This window comes from Esox lucius, chromosome 5, assembly GCF_011004845.1.
Source record: "Esox lucius isolate fEsoLuc1 chromosome 5, fEsoLuc1.pri, whole genome shotgun sequence".
Classification (NCBI taxonomy): domain Eukaryota; kingdom Metazoa; phylum Chordata; class Actinopteri; order Esociformes; family Esocidae; genus Esox; species Esox lucius.
In genome coordinates this window covers 8505290-8523319 of record NC_047573.1, presented here as the reverse complement: position 1 = coordinate 8523319, position 18030 = coordinate 8505290, and the positions used below count along the sequence as shown (strand labels likewise).

The 18030-nt window shown below is 45.8% G+C and overlaps 2 protein-coding genes across 3 annotated transcripts in view; both read right to left on the bottom strand.

Moving 5' to 3' along the window:
• LOC105006897 (PH and SEC7 domain-containing protein 1) overlaps positions 1–584 on the bottom strand; it is a 33170-nt gene extending 32586 nt beyond the window's left edge. For both annotated transcript variants that reach the window (XM_010865632.5, XM_020046801.3), the window contains exon 1: positions 119–584. In XM_010865632.5, the coding sequence (XP_010863934.2) occupies positions 119–177 (59 nt within the window). In that variant the 5' untranslated portion in view covers positions 178–584. The remainder of the gene's footprint in view (positions 1–118) is intronic.
• Positions 290–5459, bottom strand: LOC105007925. Its single transcript, XM_013133876.4, has 5 exons — positions 4839–5459; positions 1146–3650; positions 900–1017; positions 397–647; positions 290–343 (listed from the first exon to the last, which is right to left on the bottom strand). The coding sequence occupies exons 2-5, from the start codon at positions 3429–3431 to the stop codon at positions 290–292; spliced, it is 2709 nt and encodes a 902-aa protein (XP_012989330.2). The 5' UTR covers positions 3432–3650; positions 4839–5459.
• Positions 5460–18030: the final 12571 nt, after the last annotated feature.

Genomic DNA, 18030 nt, shown 5'->3' with positions numbered 1-18030 from the left:
GTCAAACCCTGTCAAACATGAAATGGGTGATTCTTTGTCTCAGCATGACTGCGAGCGTGTGTGAGCATATTTTATGTGTGTTTGTGTGTGTGTGTGTGTTTCTAGATGTCTGTCTCACCTCTTCAGGAGCTGACTGATCACCTGCTGCTGCTGCTGCCTCTTAAGATCTCCCTGCATCCTCACCGACGCCCAGCTCACCACCTCCTCATCCTCCTCGTCCAGCTCCTCCTCTTCATCTTCCTCTTCTCCTTCCTCCTCCTCCTCCTCCTCCTCCTCCGCACTTGTTCTCTCATAGGGACAGACTCCCAGGGGGCTGCTGCCCGTGCCAGACGTGCTCTTCACACTGCGGTTACTGCCGAACGCGGAGTCGGCGTCCTCCTGCTCGGCCAGAAGCACCTCGTCGATGTCGGTCTCGCGGTAGCAGCGCAGGGGCACGGCGTCCAGATCCGTCTCCGAGTACCTGAGCGTCCTCCGGATGATGCCCGTCCTGGGCGGAGCCCCGGCCGCCGTTGGGGGCGGAGTCACCAGCTCCACCTCGACGTGGTGCACCTCGTGATTGGCCGAGATCAGGGGGAGGGAGGTGGGGGGCGTGGGGGTGGGGGATTCACTGGACTGGCCACTAGGGGGAGCTGTGGCCGCGGTTGAATCTGCAAAGAGGGAGCAGAAGAAGCAGCTGATTTCAGTGAAAAAAAACAACCCATGCTGATGTCATCAGGTTGCTATTATTATATTACACCACTGCATGCGCACATTACGTGTTATGATGTGTGTCACGTGTCACCTGTATCACATGTATAGTATGTTGTAGGTCAACTTGAATGTAGATAGTGATAGAGATGACTGCTGAGTACAGTTAATACAAGTCATGGGTGTGGCTGGTAAAAATGAAGCGCTCTCACTTTTCTCCCCCCTGCTGGCAGCTTCCTCGGCGGGGGTCCCAAACAGGAACTCCCACTTGGCACGCGCTATCTTCTGGGAGTGAAGGGAGGGGCCTGGGACTGGAGAGACACTGTCCGTCTGTAAAACCACACGGCGACAGACAAATGGAAATACTGGACAAAACACGTACAAGACATAATAAGCGAACGTCGTGCTATCGAAACGAACACATCGACGCCACATGCAGGAAGAGGAATGTCTTTCACCTGTATCCCGGAGGTGGCTGCCCCGGTCTCATTACTCTGGTGGCTGGACTGACTGGACTCTGGGGAAACGCAGTCCCTTTCCCCCAGGCTGCCGGTCACCCCGCTGGAACTCCGAGACGAAGACCCCGCTACGCCCATATGTTCCCCCTCCGGAGGCTCCTCCACCCTCAGCAGGCCTGCCTGTGGCCCTGGTCCGTAAACCTCCTCCACATCCCCATCCAGTCCCTCATCCTCCTCAGGAGAGTCCAGCACCACCGGGCCCAGTAGCAGAACCTCCCTCCTCCTTTGCTCTGCCCTCTTCTGCTGGGCCGTGCTCAAGGGGTGCTGCCCGGTTCTGGGTCCGTGTCCGGGGCTGGAACTGGAGCTGCTGCTCTCCTCCACCACCAGGTGGCTCCAGGTTTGCCTGGAGGTCCAGCTGACCGGGGCTTCCTCCACACTCTGGCCTACGTAGAGCCTACGGGACAGCTCCGCGCTGCCCCCCCTCTCGAAGCAGGACGAGTCACCCCTCCCGTCCAGCTCAAGGGGCCAGAGATCTCCAGTGTATTGGGGAGGCCGGCAGCGGTGTAGCGTGGGGCTGTCTGTCACTCTAAGCTGGGCTCTGAGGAGCCTGGGGTCCCTCAAAGGGGAGCCGGCCTCAGCGGGGGGAGGAGCGGGACGGAGGAGGAGCGAAGGTAGGGCCGGTGACCCTCCTCCGCTTGCTACCGAATCTGATAGGATAGAGCTCTGAGCCAGAGCTGCTCCCACCCCATGCTGAGCCCCGTCATTGGTTGGTGCTGGAGAGCTCGTGCACTTTCTGTGTGACGCTGGTGAAGAGTTCACCGCCTGGTGAGAGTCAGTGTCGTCCGATGCTGGTGTGCGCTGGCCGTGTAAAGGGATGTTCATTTTAACCGCCTGACGCTGGATGTCTTGGCGCTGTGCATTTGGGAGAAAACTGTGGGGTTCTCCCGGCAGACCACCAGGTCTCCCTAACTCCGCGTCTAGAGCGTTGTGCAAAGTCAACGAGTTCCTCCTCACCTCGGCCAAAATGGAGGACACCTTTGTGGCCTCCAGGGCAAGCCTCCGGGCCACCTCAGGGCTGTTGGCCGGGGAGGAGGGTGTGCTACCGTTCAGCTGGTTCAGTACAGTTCCCTCCCCTAGTTTATTGCCAAGGTGGAGGATAGCCGCGTGAGGCAAAGGACTGCTGTTACAGGGCTTGTGTCTCTGGGAGTTCGTGCTCCCAGTATTGTCCTGGCTTTCCCAGTGGTGCGGACTCTGCGCCTGGGCACCCGCGCACAACCTGGGTCTTGAATTAAGAGACATGCCCAGAGCTGCCTGCCTTGCATGGGAGGAAAGCTGGTTAGAGGCCGGGCTCCTGGGTATTGGCCCGCAGACGGCCCTGTTTCTATCCGCATCCACAATGTGACTATTGGGGAAGTTATTGCAGCCACAGTGGCGTCGCGCAGGAGAGCCGCCGGCCCAGGCCTGGCAGCAGACCTGCTGGGTTTGGCGGGAGCCTGGTGGACACTGCTCCAGCCCGTGAATGATCTTACTCCTGAGCAAGGGGGAGCCGAACCCAAACTCCTCCAGGGCCCTCTGTGTGGCCGCCCTGCCGACGGGATCCGGGACGGGGTGGCCAAGGCTTGGGGTGCCCCGATGTGTCCCCTGTTGCTGCTTGTGACCGCCTTGGGGATGTGATGCTTTTTTAGGACTAGATCTGCACGGGGATCCAGGACCATCTGACCAGATGTGGTCGACGAGTCTCTTCTGGGGGAGGGAAGACGGGAACGACTCCTCTACCCTGGAGCCCCCCTGCGAAGCAGAGTTCTGCGGGCTCTCCACAGTTTTGACTTTGGCCTTCTCAATGTAACTGAAGGTCACCACCGAGCGTTGGCCATGGCCCCCGGCGACCCGCCCTTTGGAGGAGGCATTGTGCTGTCCGGGGGCCCCCACCATCCCGGAAAACCCTGGGGAATTCGTCAGTGACCCTGGCGAACTCTGCCGCTTCGAGATGCGAGGCGACTGGGTGCCGTGGCCAGAGTGAAGCTGGAAGCTCACAGTGTGTCTGGAGGGGGACTGGCTCCCGTGGGGGTAATGGGCCAAGCTGTGCACTGGAGCTTCAGCAGGAGTAGGACGTTTTGTGTGGCCGGTGAGCTGTGTCAAAAGCCCTTCTGGCCCATTTTGTGCTGACGCTGAGTCACTTCCGGTCCTGGGACCCCCCACCCCTCCTTCCAAGCCCCCCTTCCCATCCTGCTCCGAGGCTGACCGCACCTCCACGTACAGATGAAGAACTTTTCCAGTCTGGGACATGACCTCACACTCCACACATCACAAACCCAGAGGGAGAGAGAGGCTGATAGGGTGGAGAGAGACTGGCATCCTTTTCCTGGAACTCGTGTTTTGTTTTTTGTTGTTTCTTTGCTAATGAGGCAGATGCTGGGGAGGTCTTTCTTTCGCCCAGTAAGACTAAGGAAAGTGTGGACAAACCGAAGACAAACATGGGGTCACCTCTAGCAGAACTCTATTCACCTGTGAGAGAGGGGTTTGAGAGAAGGAGGGACAGAGAAAGAACCTCAGATAATGAGAAGGCATTCGATTCGTACGGAGTGTTGCAAACACGGAGAACAGCAGGCTGTTTACACAAAGATATACTGTTACTATAAATGTCTGACTGGTTTTCCCGGGACGTGGAGAAATTGCCCTCCCAAACAAGAAAGACCGCCTAGATCCGGGATGAAATCGCTATCCTTTAAAACGCAGCTTGTGGCACACATCACTCCACCATCAGGGACCAATAATGCATTAGCATGACACAAGCCTAGATCATGGTTGTTTACTGTTTTTGTTGTAGCCCTGACGGTTAAATGTTGTTGATTGAACACGAATGTTGAGAAGAATAAAACGAGTTTTTTTTCTTGAAACAGGAGAGGGCTGGATTCAAACCCAAACTGCAGCCATAAATGTGGGCCAGAAGCGTCTCAGACCACCGATCACCCCTAGGCTGCCCAATGTGTCTTCGGGAAAAGACGTTACATTTATTTTGTTTTCCTGCCACGCAACTGAAAAGTTTCACAACACTGGTATTGTCCTGGTCCCTACAATACACTGTAAAGGGCTTCACCTCATAACCTAGAAAGCTAATCTATAATCCTTAGCATTTCTGCAGATGAGTACTACCAACAATCCCTCCCTATCATCCAATCTAGATGTTGTAGCTTTGAGATAATTGTCTTCATTAAAAAACAAAGGAAATGACTAGATGCCTTCCTTCTGGTTCTCTATAAGCTCAACACAGGGGATTAGGTGCCCCAGAGACGGAAAATGACACATTATTCTGACGGCCGTGAAAATGGCCATCTGCCTGGTTTGAGGCCATGTAACTGTGTTTGCGGTCAACCCTAAACAAGGCATGTCAAAGTGGAAATGTTGGCTGTTTTACCTTATAAATCATTTGAAGATCAAACAGAGTGTGTAACTTTCTTTGTTTCTACAGGTTGCTAAAATCAGGTAGTCAAGTCTGTTTGTAAAGTGCTCATTGTAATAAATGAATTGACCCTTATTTATCTAGGGCCCTATAAAACACAAGCACACGCGTAAGCATTCCTGTGATGTTTCAGAAACGTTGCAGAAAATGTTGATTCACTGATACTACTCGTTTTCTGTAAAACTAATAAAAGCTCAGTTTGATCCCTGAATCAGATTTCATAGGGCACTAACCTCAGAGTCTTCACATTCTGCCTTTCACTGTTATTACATGGCAAATGCCTTTTTCACACCAAACGCTTTCCATGTAGGATAATGAAGATTGGCCAGGTGGGAAGCAGGAAGCAGGAAGCGAATCCACTCCAATTCCTCTCCTGAACACTAACTAAAAAATGACAACACACAAGATAATACACTGGTAGTCAAAACAATGAATGAGTCTATCAGTGCACATCAGCACTGTGTATATTCTGCAAGGACACTTCAAGGAATCACTGTATAGACAGCAATAGGATAGGAAATGAAGTTTTCATTTTGTTTATGGGAGTCCATTTTGACAGTGAATTCAGTCGGAAGAAAAGTAGTAGTGCTTTATAATTTCTATCAACACTTCCCGACATGGCAAACGACCTAGTCAAAAACGCCATCACTCTATTCAATCTCACACAGCTCATATCCTGAAAAAAACTATTCAAGTCACAACTATTCAAGTCCAAATCTTTACTACTTCATCTCTGACACTTTCTATGCATGCAGTAGCCATTTCTATTCGCTGAATGTCCAGAGGATTTGTTTTAAATGCTAACCAGAGGAACTAACAGCTGGAGACACAGACTGCTAGAGAGAAACACTCAAATAGTACTTGACAGAACAAAGGTAAAGAATTTGAGACTTGGCTTGCATGGTACAAACCCACACACGCACGCACACACACACACACAAAGCATTTTCCCCGACCAACTCCGCTATCGGTTGTATACATTTTCTTACCAATATATGGCCTCATTTTAGCAAAACTTACCTGACGTTAACATGATGTCATAAAAAGAACACGTTCAAAGTAATTCAAAGTAACATTTAAAAATACGACTAGAATTAAATGCAAGGCTAACTACAGATTTGAGCTTGTCCAAATATATCGAGCCAATCAATCTATGATCAACTGAACTGTCGTCTAACGCATGATACACTCCATTTAAAACCACCAGAAAACACCAGGAAATGGCCAAAAAGGATCCTACTCATCAGCCACAACGTTATCATTTCACAATGTTCCCAAATGTCCAATGTCTACAAACGACGAAACATGGATTAAAATAAACAGTCTTAACAAGAGTTAAGTTCAAGTAACAGTGTTGACCTTTGTTAAGTTGCATTCCAACACCTTGAACCTTGGTGAAAAATCTAAATGAATCACTGCCAAAAACACCCAACACAGCTTAACAAATAATGATGAGAACGTCAGGAAACGCTGCAGCTGAGAGCCTTAAACATTCCTAGCTATGACTCAAATAATGTCACAAGTGGATAAAAGGCACCCTATTCATGAAACTATCCATCACACGTTCACATTCAAAGGAGCTTGCACTGTCTTGCAGACAACGCAGTCCTTTTAATTAGGCTTTTCAACCATTTGTCAAAGTCATGTTAAACGCAGTGGGCCCCATGGGGTGTGTTGTCTAATGGTGTCAAGAGGGGGAACTTCTAGCTCACCGGGGTCATAAATGTGACTGCCACATTCCTGTTTCCTGCAGAAATTCTCTCATCTCACCTTATTTAAAAAAGGCGAGAATGCAATGAGCATTGTTCTCATTTACAGCAACAACCTGGGAGGAATTAGGGTTAACTGTCTCGCTGAGGGACAAAGTGACAGGTTTTGTTTTCGGCTCAGGGATTAGAGCGAGCAACCTTTCGTTTACAGGCCCAACACTCTTGACCACTAGGCTACACTGCCAACACAGGAAAAGGTTTACAGAGAACCATCAGGCCATGAGCTGAAAGAAAACACAACAGTGGATTTATTTGGAAAGTAATCATTTTGGAACTTTAATGGTATGTATCCAACACGCATGCGAGGGGAAAAAAAGAAGAGAAAAACTCTAAGAGAGGACGTGAAATCTATTTAACTGAGAGAAGAAGTAAGCCAGTGATCAGACTGGGGACTTAAAGGAAGCGCCCCGTGGCAACAGGATTACGTAGAGTTCAGTAAAACAACACCGGCCCACCTGAATCTACCCAGGCGCTATGTTACGAAGTTAAGTCACATATCGTTGCCCTCCTCCCCCTCGTCTATCAGTTGTACCGGCACGCGAGCTGCAAAAACCCTCCCCTTGAACGCCCCCACTGAAAGTTGGCCAAGCTGGCAGGAAGGCTGGTGAAACATGGTCGCCCTCCAGTCACACATGCACACCGGTCTGCCGGGATCCCCACCACGCGCTTGCTGATTTACAGATCACTGGGACCTCACAGAAAACACCTGAGCGTCTTGATTTTGAACCATGTCCACTTCAGTTTCAGATTTCCAACGCGCCCGGGTTTTTCTTTGACGCTGTAACAGAATCAGACGTAGGCAAAGAGTGCCATGGTCAAGTCTGAAACTGCTGGAGCTCTTCAGTGATGGACTAATACCGGCTGATCTCCTCGGGTTAAATGGATTTTCTCCTGCACCTCTGGTCTCAGTGACAAACCAAAGTGCCTCTCAATGCCGGGCTCAATGACGCCGTTACAGCCAGACACACACACACACACACACACACACGTGCACACACATATACCAGGGGTATTGGACACCTCTCCAGGAATCAGCATGCAGGAGGACTCAAAATGTGCGTCTAGTAATGTGTGCATCTTTTTGACTCAAATCAAACAGACAGTTAGACCCAAGTGAGTACAGTGCGCTAATATTAGCCTGCAGGGAAACTACGTGTGATCGTGCTAATATTAGTCACAAGCCTGCTGGTTGGCTTAGGCAGGCGGCTATGATTTCAGCAGTCCATGACAGCAAGGTTTTGCAATTTCCTGATGCCTTAAAACCAGGATAGGAGAAAAGCCTTGTAGTCACTTCTCATGTGATATATAGGTCGGGGGCTTACATGAATAGAACATACATGATTGTGTCTCCAGATTTTACCTCCCATTACTCGCATTGGCTAAATCCTGGACTTCTTAAGATTGTGTCATAATGATTTACACGTGCTGTATTGGCCAAAATACGTTTGGTGAGGAGCTGTCACTTCAAAAACACACTAGAAAACACTACTGAAGCTAGAAAATGATGTTCCAAATTATAAGGTCTGGGAAACTGGACAACCAGGCTGATGGGTAATAAGAGGGGGGGTACCACACCTCCCTCCTGCTCTATCTTTCGCTCTCTCGCTCTCTCCCGCGCTCTCTCTCCCTCTCGACTTTATTCTGAGAAGAAACAAGTCTGACAAAAATAAAGGTCCTCTGACTCATAGACGAAGAGGAAGGAGGAAAAGAGAGGGAAGATGCAGGAGAAAAGATGTCTTTTCACTGTTGTACTCCCTATTCAAACAGCACAAAGTTGTGCATGACCTTGTGGAAGGTGAATATCTATAAATCACCACACACACACACACACCTCTTGAATCATATGTTTTCTAGTAATCGGCCCTTCAATTAAATTGCTTTTTGTGCCAGCAATTCCCTGTGACAATGTACACTGTATTTACTTCACAACTATCTTAAAATCTGCCTAGTTGTTCTGCTTCTTTTTTGTATCGCAGAGACAGCCTCTGAGACAGCCTGTGCATGAGGAAAAATATCCAATCCCTGGAGACTCTGAGGTGTCACAAACCCGGGTGGACCAAACACCATTCATCAGAGAAGGGCCTTAAAGCAGAGGAGGAGGGGTTGTATGAGGACACTGTGTCTGGACACCATGTCTGGGTGGATGTGTCTGTATACCATGTCATGATGGATGTGTCTGGACACTGTGTATGGATGGATGTGTCTGGACACTGTGTATGGATGGATGTGTCTGTACACCATGTCTGGATGGATGTGTCTGTACACCATGTCTGGATGGATGTGTCTGGACACCATGTCTGGATGGATGTGTCTGGACACTGTGTATGGATGGATGTGTCTGGACACTGTGTATGGATGGATGTGTCTGGACACTGTGTATGGATGGATGTGTCTGTACACCATGTCTGGATGGATGTGTCTGGACACCATGTCTGGATGGATGTGTCTGGACACTGTGTATGGATGGATGTGTCTGGACACCATGTATGGATGGATGTGTCTGGAGACCGTGTCTGAATGGATGTATCTGGATACTGTGTATGGACAGATGCGTCTGGATACCGTGTCTGGACAGATGTGTCTGGATACCGTGTCTGAAAGTATGTGTCTGGAGACCGTGTATGGACAGATGTATCTGGACACCGTGTCTGAATGGATGTGTCTGGAGACCGTGTCTGAATGGATGTGTCTGGACAACGTGTCTTCATTGAAGACCTTAGATGACACATTCAGATAAACACCACAATATGTTTGCCTAAACTGAACTGTATATTTTGACCACACATATGAACACAGCCAGATGGGCGCACACACGTGCACACATGCGAACAAGCTAATGTCAGTAGTAGTGGGTTTGCAATACAGATGCTCTGACAAAACCAACACCAAGTCCAGAGCAGATGTTGGTTGCATTGCTCTTTTGCCAGGAACCTGCTTTGGTCTTCCATGTCAGACAGGAAAAAAAGTACTTGGCGCTCTGGAACATGTGCACAGACATCCCAACATGCATGCTCAAACTCACATGCACACCCCTCAGGTATACTGCTTTCCCTCACATGCACACCCCTCAGGTATACCACACACACACACACACACACACACACCTTCTTTCCAGTCCTAAGACATTCTCATCTCTTCAATGAGTAATCGTAATCCCTGTCAAACATTAGCCAGAATGCTAATCTTAACTTCTTTCAAAGCTTTCCGTGATCCTGATAAATCCTCACCCTTGTCTGACTACACACAGCACAGAGTTAGAGGAGAGAAACCCGCTAACGACAGCCTTACACATTCAGCCAGCCTAAATCTCCTCTCCTCCTCGCCCATCCTCTCTTCCATCGTCCCCTATCACACACTCACCTCTCCTCCTCCTCCTCCTCCTCCTCCTCCTCTCGGCACACTCCTCCACAGTGACGAACACCTCCCACATGACTTTGTAGCCCGTCTTCTCTCCTTGGCTCCTCGCTCCGTTCCCTCGTTCGTTCCTCTCTGCCTTCCCTACACAGCATGTTAGACTGGCCTGCCTCCCAGGGCAAGCAAGACTGCCTCTGACCACACCCAATGGTCGCACCACCAACCAATCAGCAAGCTCGCACCAGCTGGCCCTCCCTCTTGGCCTTGCACATGGTGGGCTGGGGAACTCCGTGCTGGTGTGAAAGATGGGAGTGGTTGAGGTGGTGGGCACAGAGGTTTCAGAGCTGATTTCTAGGTACAGAGGGGAAGAGTGACATGCGGGGGGGAAATAATAACAGCCAGGAAGACTGCAGGTGCCTCGGCAAATCACTACTCCTCAACACACACGCGTGCGCACACACACACACACACACACACACACATAGTACATGTACCTAATGTACCTGAATACACAGGACATAAAAAAACTTCAGGATGAGCTCTGGGTTTAGGATTAATATAGCTCTCAGTACCTGTATTTACAACGCACGGGCAACATGAATAATATAAATGTATTGCGCAACACACATGGACGGCTTTAATAATTCAAGGAAAAATAAAATGTTGTTCCTCTTACATGTACAACCAGAAGTGTAATGAGTTCTTCTCATGCTCTGTATCACAGTGACAGTGATGGTCCCCAAAACTATTAGCTGTTAGATGAAAACATGCTTTGGGAACTGTGCTTTATTAGATAACCGGAATGCTGAAACTGTATAGGAGCGGGAAGAACGGAACTGACAAAGTGACCTTGTTATTATTATTTCATTAATCGTAATCAGGCAAACAGGTCTCACAAATGTACACCCTAAAGACCCAGACCTAGAAATGTGATTTTCCTAGTAACACCTAATAACACTGAAATTGTGAAAATGTCCTTTTAAGTGACAGCTGCTTACATAAAAGGACAGAATTTCAGCCTGTTTAGGTCAGTCTTTTTGATGATGTCACAAGACTTCATTTAACTATAACGGACCAATGACTGTCCATCTGGCTGAGGGGTGGGCTCTAGATCTTGATATATTCAAAGAATGACAGTACCCGTTCATATCTTCACATTTGCTACCTCAGGCTAATAATATGAAAGGCCATAAGAGGCTAAGGAAATAAATGACATTATTTTGTGTAACAGTGAATGATTATACAAGAAGTGGTGATTTAGAAATGCAATTAAAAAGACTGCACTGGGACTTTAAGCCAGGAAGTGGCATAGGCAATGAGGAATGGGTTATGTTAACTTAAACCTAACTGTTATTGGCAGGGAGGTTTAAAACTCTCTTTCTCAAATGAGTCTAAGCAATTTATGTCAATAGCCAGGCCAAAATTCCCATCACACCTAAATTGGCTGATTTTTCAGGATGTCTTTTCAAATACTAAATTGGCAATAACAGGTTTATTTCCTCCTTACCGTGCGAGGACAAATACAGGACAATCACGGTGTTGACTGCATTCAGACAAGTATCTGAAACTGGCATTGTTATCTTCAGAAAACAACAAATTGACACATTTTACTTATTTTAAAGCATCAGCATGTGCTGATGCTTCTAGTCTCTTAGCTCGCTAACATTGTCCTGACATCATAAAAGCATAATGTCATTTTTATTGAGGATGTAGTTTCTGGGGCCATTTACCTGGATAGTTTTTGAATAAGCCTTTCTAATCGCCTCACTGTCCTGGAGTCACTGAAATAGAAACAAATAAAAATGTTGATGAAGTACCAAAGGTCGCTGGATTCTATTTCTATAATTGTGATACTTTGAGATATTTGAAAGATGACATAACCAGGTTTTGAGATCCACGACTGTGCAGTGAGGTGTTGCGTCGGCATTGACAGTTGTGAGGTCCTGCAGTCAAATCTAAAGCATTCTCAGATGCTACGATCATCGTACGACAAAAGGTAAATCCATATTTTTTATATACCTATCAGTTTTTTGAAATAATCAAACAGCTCTGCCGGTAGCTTTCAACAAATGATTGAACCTTCTTTTTTCCCCTCTGCCTTTTAAACCAGTTCCCTGTGAAGTATGCACACGCATTTCCTGCAGAGACAATCAAATGTCTTACAGACAGTCAGAAGAGGTGTCTAGGCAGGTTGCCTGTCTGACAGGACGAGCCACCAGCCGAAGAAACTGGAGAGCCTGATATAACAAAGATTTATGAGCCATGATAAACAACAGACGGTTGAAAGAGCTGAAACTTTCCTCGCCTCAAACAGCCTTGGACGGTCCCTAAACCCGGCCTATTGTCGACACTGCCACCACTCCCAGAACAGGCTTTTAATGTAATGCAACACAGGGAATGCCAGGGAAGGCCTTAGATGTGAAAAATATGACTGGTCACAATAACGAGTGCTGCAGGGCAGCTGGCCACCTCTCTACCATGACCTCCGACGAAACTTGGGAGCTGCCAGCTCATTTATCTCGATGTACCCTGGCTGGTCGTCTCTGTGTCTCTGTCCGCAGCCATGTTTTCCCCTGCTCGCTGTTGGCTGTCTGGGATTTTTGGATGCAAATAGTAATATAGTCTACTAATCCTGTCTTACCAGAAGACAGGAAAAATTACCCAAGCTTACTATTTATGCATAAGTACTTGGCGGGATTTGAAGCAGTGACTCATAAAACTCTATGTCGGATAATTTGCTTCTCATCTTACAATGAACTGCGGTGAACCGTACTGGCTACACACAACAGCTGAAGGCTAAACAGGATGACACAGTCACCTGACTTCAGCCAACTAAGGGCACCCCAATAACATAACATCAGAATTTAAAGGGTTGCTACGAGCTAATGCAACAACAACCCCGGCTATCGCAGCAGACTGCACCAAAACACACCACGGAAGCCAGCTTTTGCCTTTGAGCGGTGTCAGCACTCTGGAAGGCAGATGCATGCAGAGGGGTTTAAAAAGCAATAAGACCAAAGCAGCCCATCGAGGAGCCCATCGTACAAACAAACCACTGCCGTTATAAATCCTGTACGGTGTTCTGTTTCAGACTAATAAAATCAAGGCTGATCAAATTGAAGGATTACCTTTGTTGCTTCCATAACGGCAGCAATTCGGCTTGTCATCACAGTCCCCCCTAGACGGACAAACAATGTCACTGTTGAGGGTAACTAAAATACACTTTGGTGGATTTCCTAGAGATATGAGGACAGTTTAGTTATGTTTCAATGCAGGGCTTCCAAAAACTTTCTTCAGTCAGACAAGTCAGTTAACTTTTTTTTTTACCTTAATCTGGAACCATTGATTCAGTAATTCAACAGCTTGACGATTAGTTAACTAACTGAATCAGGTGTGTTTATAACTCAGACAAACTGGATGTCTGGACTAGGCTTTCTGGAGGCCACCCTAAAATGTAATAACTGCTCCACAACAACTGTTTTCTCACTGGAATTGTCCAAAGAAGGTGTTCAATACTGTGATGGCCATATTATACAACCTGATTCTACGCTCTGTTCTACTTTTCTCCAGTTAATCTGCATAGTATGTCCTTTGTTCAGGCATGTTTCTGCTTTCTCCACTCCAGCAGCTCATTGTAGATCCACAGAACACTTAGCTATTGAAGCCCCTTTGGGGCTTGGCTTGCCAAAATAACAGGTCCAACAATGGGTGGGCAGAGTGAATCACTCTATGTCTGTTTGCTTAAAACGGCTGGCAAATCTGACATGGAGGGGAACTCTCTTCCAGCACAGAACCACTTTTAGGATAGGATCAATAATTCAGATTTTCTAAATGCAGACTCTCTTTGGTAAAAAATTCAGGAAACAGGGATGTCTTCTTTTTCCGCACCTTTCAGTTCGGGTCATTGAGCCTCTCACTCTTGTCATAAGAACCTAATTTACCAATAAATGCGTATAAAGACACTTGAGAAAATATTTGTATACACTGGTGACATTCTAGTCTATGTAACACAGGATAGGACAATTCTAAAAATGGTGGAACCAGAATAAAGGATTCTCAAACCTACATGCATGCAACCCACAAACAAATGTTCCCATGACAGGCGAAATGGTCACATCTTTCTGAGAACATTAAATTATCAGTTTCATACGTTCCCACATCTATCAAGGAACCAAATGTGCTAGATGGGCAGTGTAACCACAATTACGCAATTACACAGGAGGACTCTCTAAAGTACATTGTGATTATCAAGGAAACGACTACAAAATCAATTACTGGCAGTGAAATAGCACTTAACAAACATTGCACACATGCCAGAAATGTAGCATAAACTGTTTGACTCTCTAACATGGCCAAAATACAGCTCAAACCAAAGTAGCAGAGGAGACATTCTGGCTCTAACAACAACTGATTGGCTCATTAATAGGTTTTAGTTTCATTAATCACACTGGGAATCCAGGTTACTGTAAAGCTCTGCATCTGCAGCAAAGCAAAGACAGCTCTATGGACTGTGATTGTACCGTAGCAGGCCCTTATAATGGGGAAAGACACAGAATAGTAAAATGCTAATGCCATCATCACAGACTATGGTAATGGCCTTCTTTAGTGCCACAAGCACCACCCCAAAAACAAGATCTGTGGTGTGATACTGCTTGCTGGATTTAAATGTTCTGTCCTTGTTTTTTTAATTTGATTTATTGAGAGGAATTAAGAAAGAGTGTGTGTGTGTGTGTGTGTGTGGGGGGGGGGGGGGGGGGGGGGGGCGAGAAGAGGGGGGTTGGGAAGGAACTAAATGAAAAAAAAAAAATAAACAATAGCCAAATATTTCTATATTATACAGTGCAACTGCTCAATTATGTCTTTTACCTAGGCTTTACACTAGATGTAAAAGATAATTTTGATCAATTAGCCACCAAAATGACATTTTTTGTTACATCTGACATATCTAATAACATGAGAGAACTACTTTAGCATTGGCATCTATTACATCACATTTGACATTTCTAATAACATGAGAGGCCTCTTGTGCAGTTGATGCCAATGATGACATGAGAGGCCTCTTATACATTTGACATTTCTGATAACATGAGAGGCCTCTTATACATTTGACATTTCTGATCACATGAGAGGCCTCTTATACAGTTGATGCCAATGATATCATGAGAGGCCTCTTAAACATTTGACCTTTCTGATAACATGAGATGCCTCATGTACAACAGACTTCTATGATAAAATGAGAGGCATCTTCATCCTTTCACATCTATGGAATGTGATTTACTGCTGTGGTGTTACAAGAACAATTTACTCTGTAGATAAATGCTAGCAGAACTGCAAAGGTGTGTGTGTTTGCGTTTGCCTGTGTTGCGTGTCTTTACACACGGTAGGGCTACCATTGGGAATTCGACCACAGTTCCACAGTTTTCTCCAATGCCTTTCGGGGGAAGAGTCACTGGCTTGTTGTTGTCTCTCTGTTGCGCACTTGTGCAATTGGGCTGTACGCTGCTGGCAATACTCGGCCCTCTTTGTTGGTGGGTGTCCCTTTGGTTGATGCCTGGCAATGTGGGTGGATTGATTTCCTGCCTGTTGGGCCCTGTCCGGGGCCTCCCCCGGGTAAGGCCACAGTGTCGCTGGACCCCCCCGTCTCAGTTCCAAAGTGTTACGCTGCTATATTATGGTGCTGGGGGATGTGAGGAATGCCCTTTCTAACTTTTCTCAGTCTCCAACAGTTTTACATTTTAGGAGGAGATGAGGTCTTGGTCCACACCTGCGGAGTACCTGGTTTGGGGGGCCCGTTGCTGTCCCTGTCCTTGTCCACCTGGTCATACTTTTGACCTAGTCTAGAATCAAATAGACTCTGGATTTAGCCCAGAGAAATGTATTTATTATTCTAATTGGACTCTTAATATGTCACCCGGCACAGCCAGAAGAGGACTGGTCACCCCTCTGAGCCTGGGTCCTCTCTAGGTTTCTTCCTAAATTTTGGCCTTCTTAGGGAGTTTTTCCTAGCCACTGAAATCCAACACTACTGTTGTTTGCTCCTTGGGGTTTAAGGCCGGGTGTCTCTGTAAAGCACTTTGTGACAACTGCTGTTGTAAAAAGGGCTTTATAAATATATTTGATTGAAATTTGATTGATTCCCCTGTAAAAAAAAAAATCTAAGACCTTCGGAAAGCACTTTTCAAAGTGCAAGACATGAAGACAGATTTATTCAGCAAGCCTTGGTATTAGGAGGAAAGGCTAAACTATTTGTTTCTCAGAGGGATAGAGAAGCCGTGATAATATTGTAGATAGAAAATATCACATTTCTTTGCTAGCCGCTGATGTTATGACATAACAGCAGTTCCTGGATTGACTCCAGTTCAAAATAAAAAAAGAGATGATATAATGATTCTGTATCCTCACAGTAGATTCTGCACAGCCCAGATTGTTCAATGCCTCATACATTGAGCATTTGTTTCGTAGCAAATATTATTATTATGATTATTATTATATTTTTGGACTGGCGATCCCTTGGGGATGCCTGGTTACCTAAATCGCTGGTTCTGGCAAAACATTATGCCACACCCAGAGAAATCTAGATCTGCACCCTCCATGAGGACTACCAGGTCACAAGAACAACCAAATCTGATTGGTTCTAGAAAGGAATGAGTTTCCTCAGGTTAGTCTCAGAAACCAATGGGTAGATCTAGAGCCCTGACTCTGACCGTTTAGGGATGATCCAATTGCGATATAAAAAACAGCCTTCCTTCTGATTTCACCGAAACAACTGCAAATTAAATGATCATTGCAAATAAGCAATAAATAAATAATGACATGAACAGGCTGTTGCAAATTATGATGTTTATAATAACGTTAATAATATTTTCTCTCGAAATCAATGAATGGATACACTCAATAATATTTACTTAATTATATTTAATTTCTAAGTACAAAAAGGCTAGTAACTTTTACTAGAGTAATTTAAAAAAATGGGTTGTCAAAAGGGCCGACTTAGAATACCACTCACTTGGGAAGTGCATGGCTGAAGGAACCAGGTCTTGGGATGGATGCCTTTTACATGCCCACTTCTTGCTAGTGGAGAGGGCAGTTTTCAAGCAATTGTTCTTGACACTTTTTTTTTTACTTCTACAGCCTTTTATTTGCCGCTACTTTGTAAGTATGCTAAATTGTTACTTAGATCAATGACCTGGGAGCGATTAAGTTTAACTGTCTCACCTGAGGAGGTACCGTGTTTTCCATCTTTTCAATTCGACCACTGGCCCAACACGCTTGACCACTAGTCTACCCTGCAGCTTTGAAGTTAACATCCTGACAAACATTTTGTTACAGTGTTCTTTGGTGTGAGTCCTCTGCAAACCATCTCTGTGTGAATGATTAATATCACATTGTAGTGTATTGTACTTACTTCACAAATCTTTTGGTCAAGATCTGTTGTATCTGTTGTTTGAGGTGGTTGGTAACAATAAGAAGAAAAGGAAATGCAAATATATATATGTCAGTCGTGATACATTTGTTCATACATTTGATGTTACTGGTTCATCAAAGATCTGATCCCTACCTTACAGATTTTTGTTGAGCACAACTGTCTAGTAGTTTGACCTTAAATGAAACTGATACGGGAACTGACATTCGATAGAGGCCTTGAAATTGTCTTGTTTCTTTCTTCCATAGGACAATGAGCAGTCTCTGCAGTATAACTTATCATCATCGTAGGACTACGCTCGGTATTGTATATTTGTCTTTCTTATATGCGTACCAAGTTATGGTGTGACATCATCTGTTGTAGAACAGACTCAATACTGTATTCAATGTTGAAAATTGCCAATCCACAAACTAAGTGCAACTCATATGGTAATTCCTTTAGCAGAAAATGTAGTTGTCCGGTGATAGACGTGTTATTTGAATAGGAAATTGCGTTAACAGACAAATTATGTTCTGCTTCAAATAGTATATACGACTTTTAAGAAGATGCAGACATTCAAATATTAGTTTGTCTTGTGGCCTGACTGAAACAGACATCCGGATGATTCATTTACAATCTCCTCACGTAGCTCATAATCCATATCCCAGTCGTCACGTCAATCACAGACAAGTTTTCTTCTTTCCACTTACGAGCAATTACACTTGTAAGCATAACCAAAATATGCAATTAGGTATAGAATTACAGTGATAGATACCTGTTAAATGACAGCATCATCGATGAGACTTCACGACCTTTTTAGAGGTTGCACATACTACAGGTACACCGCGAAATATGGTGCAATGTCCCGAGTGTCAAGTTATTCCCATGTCATTGATATTT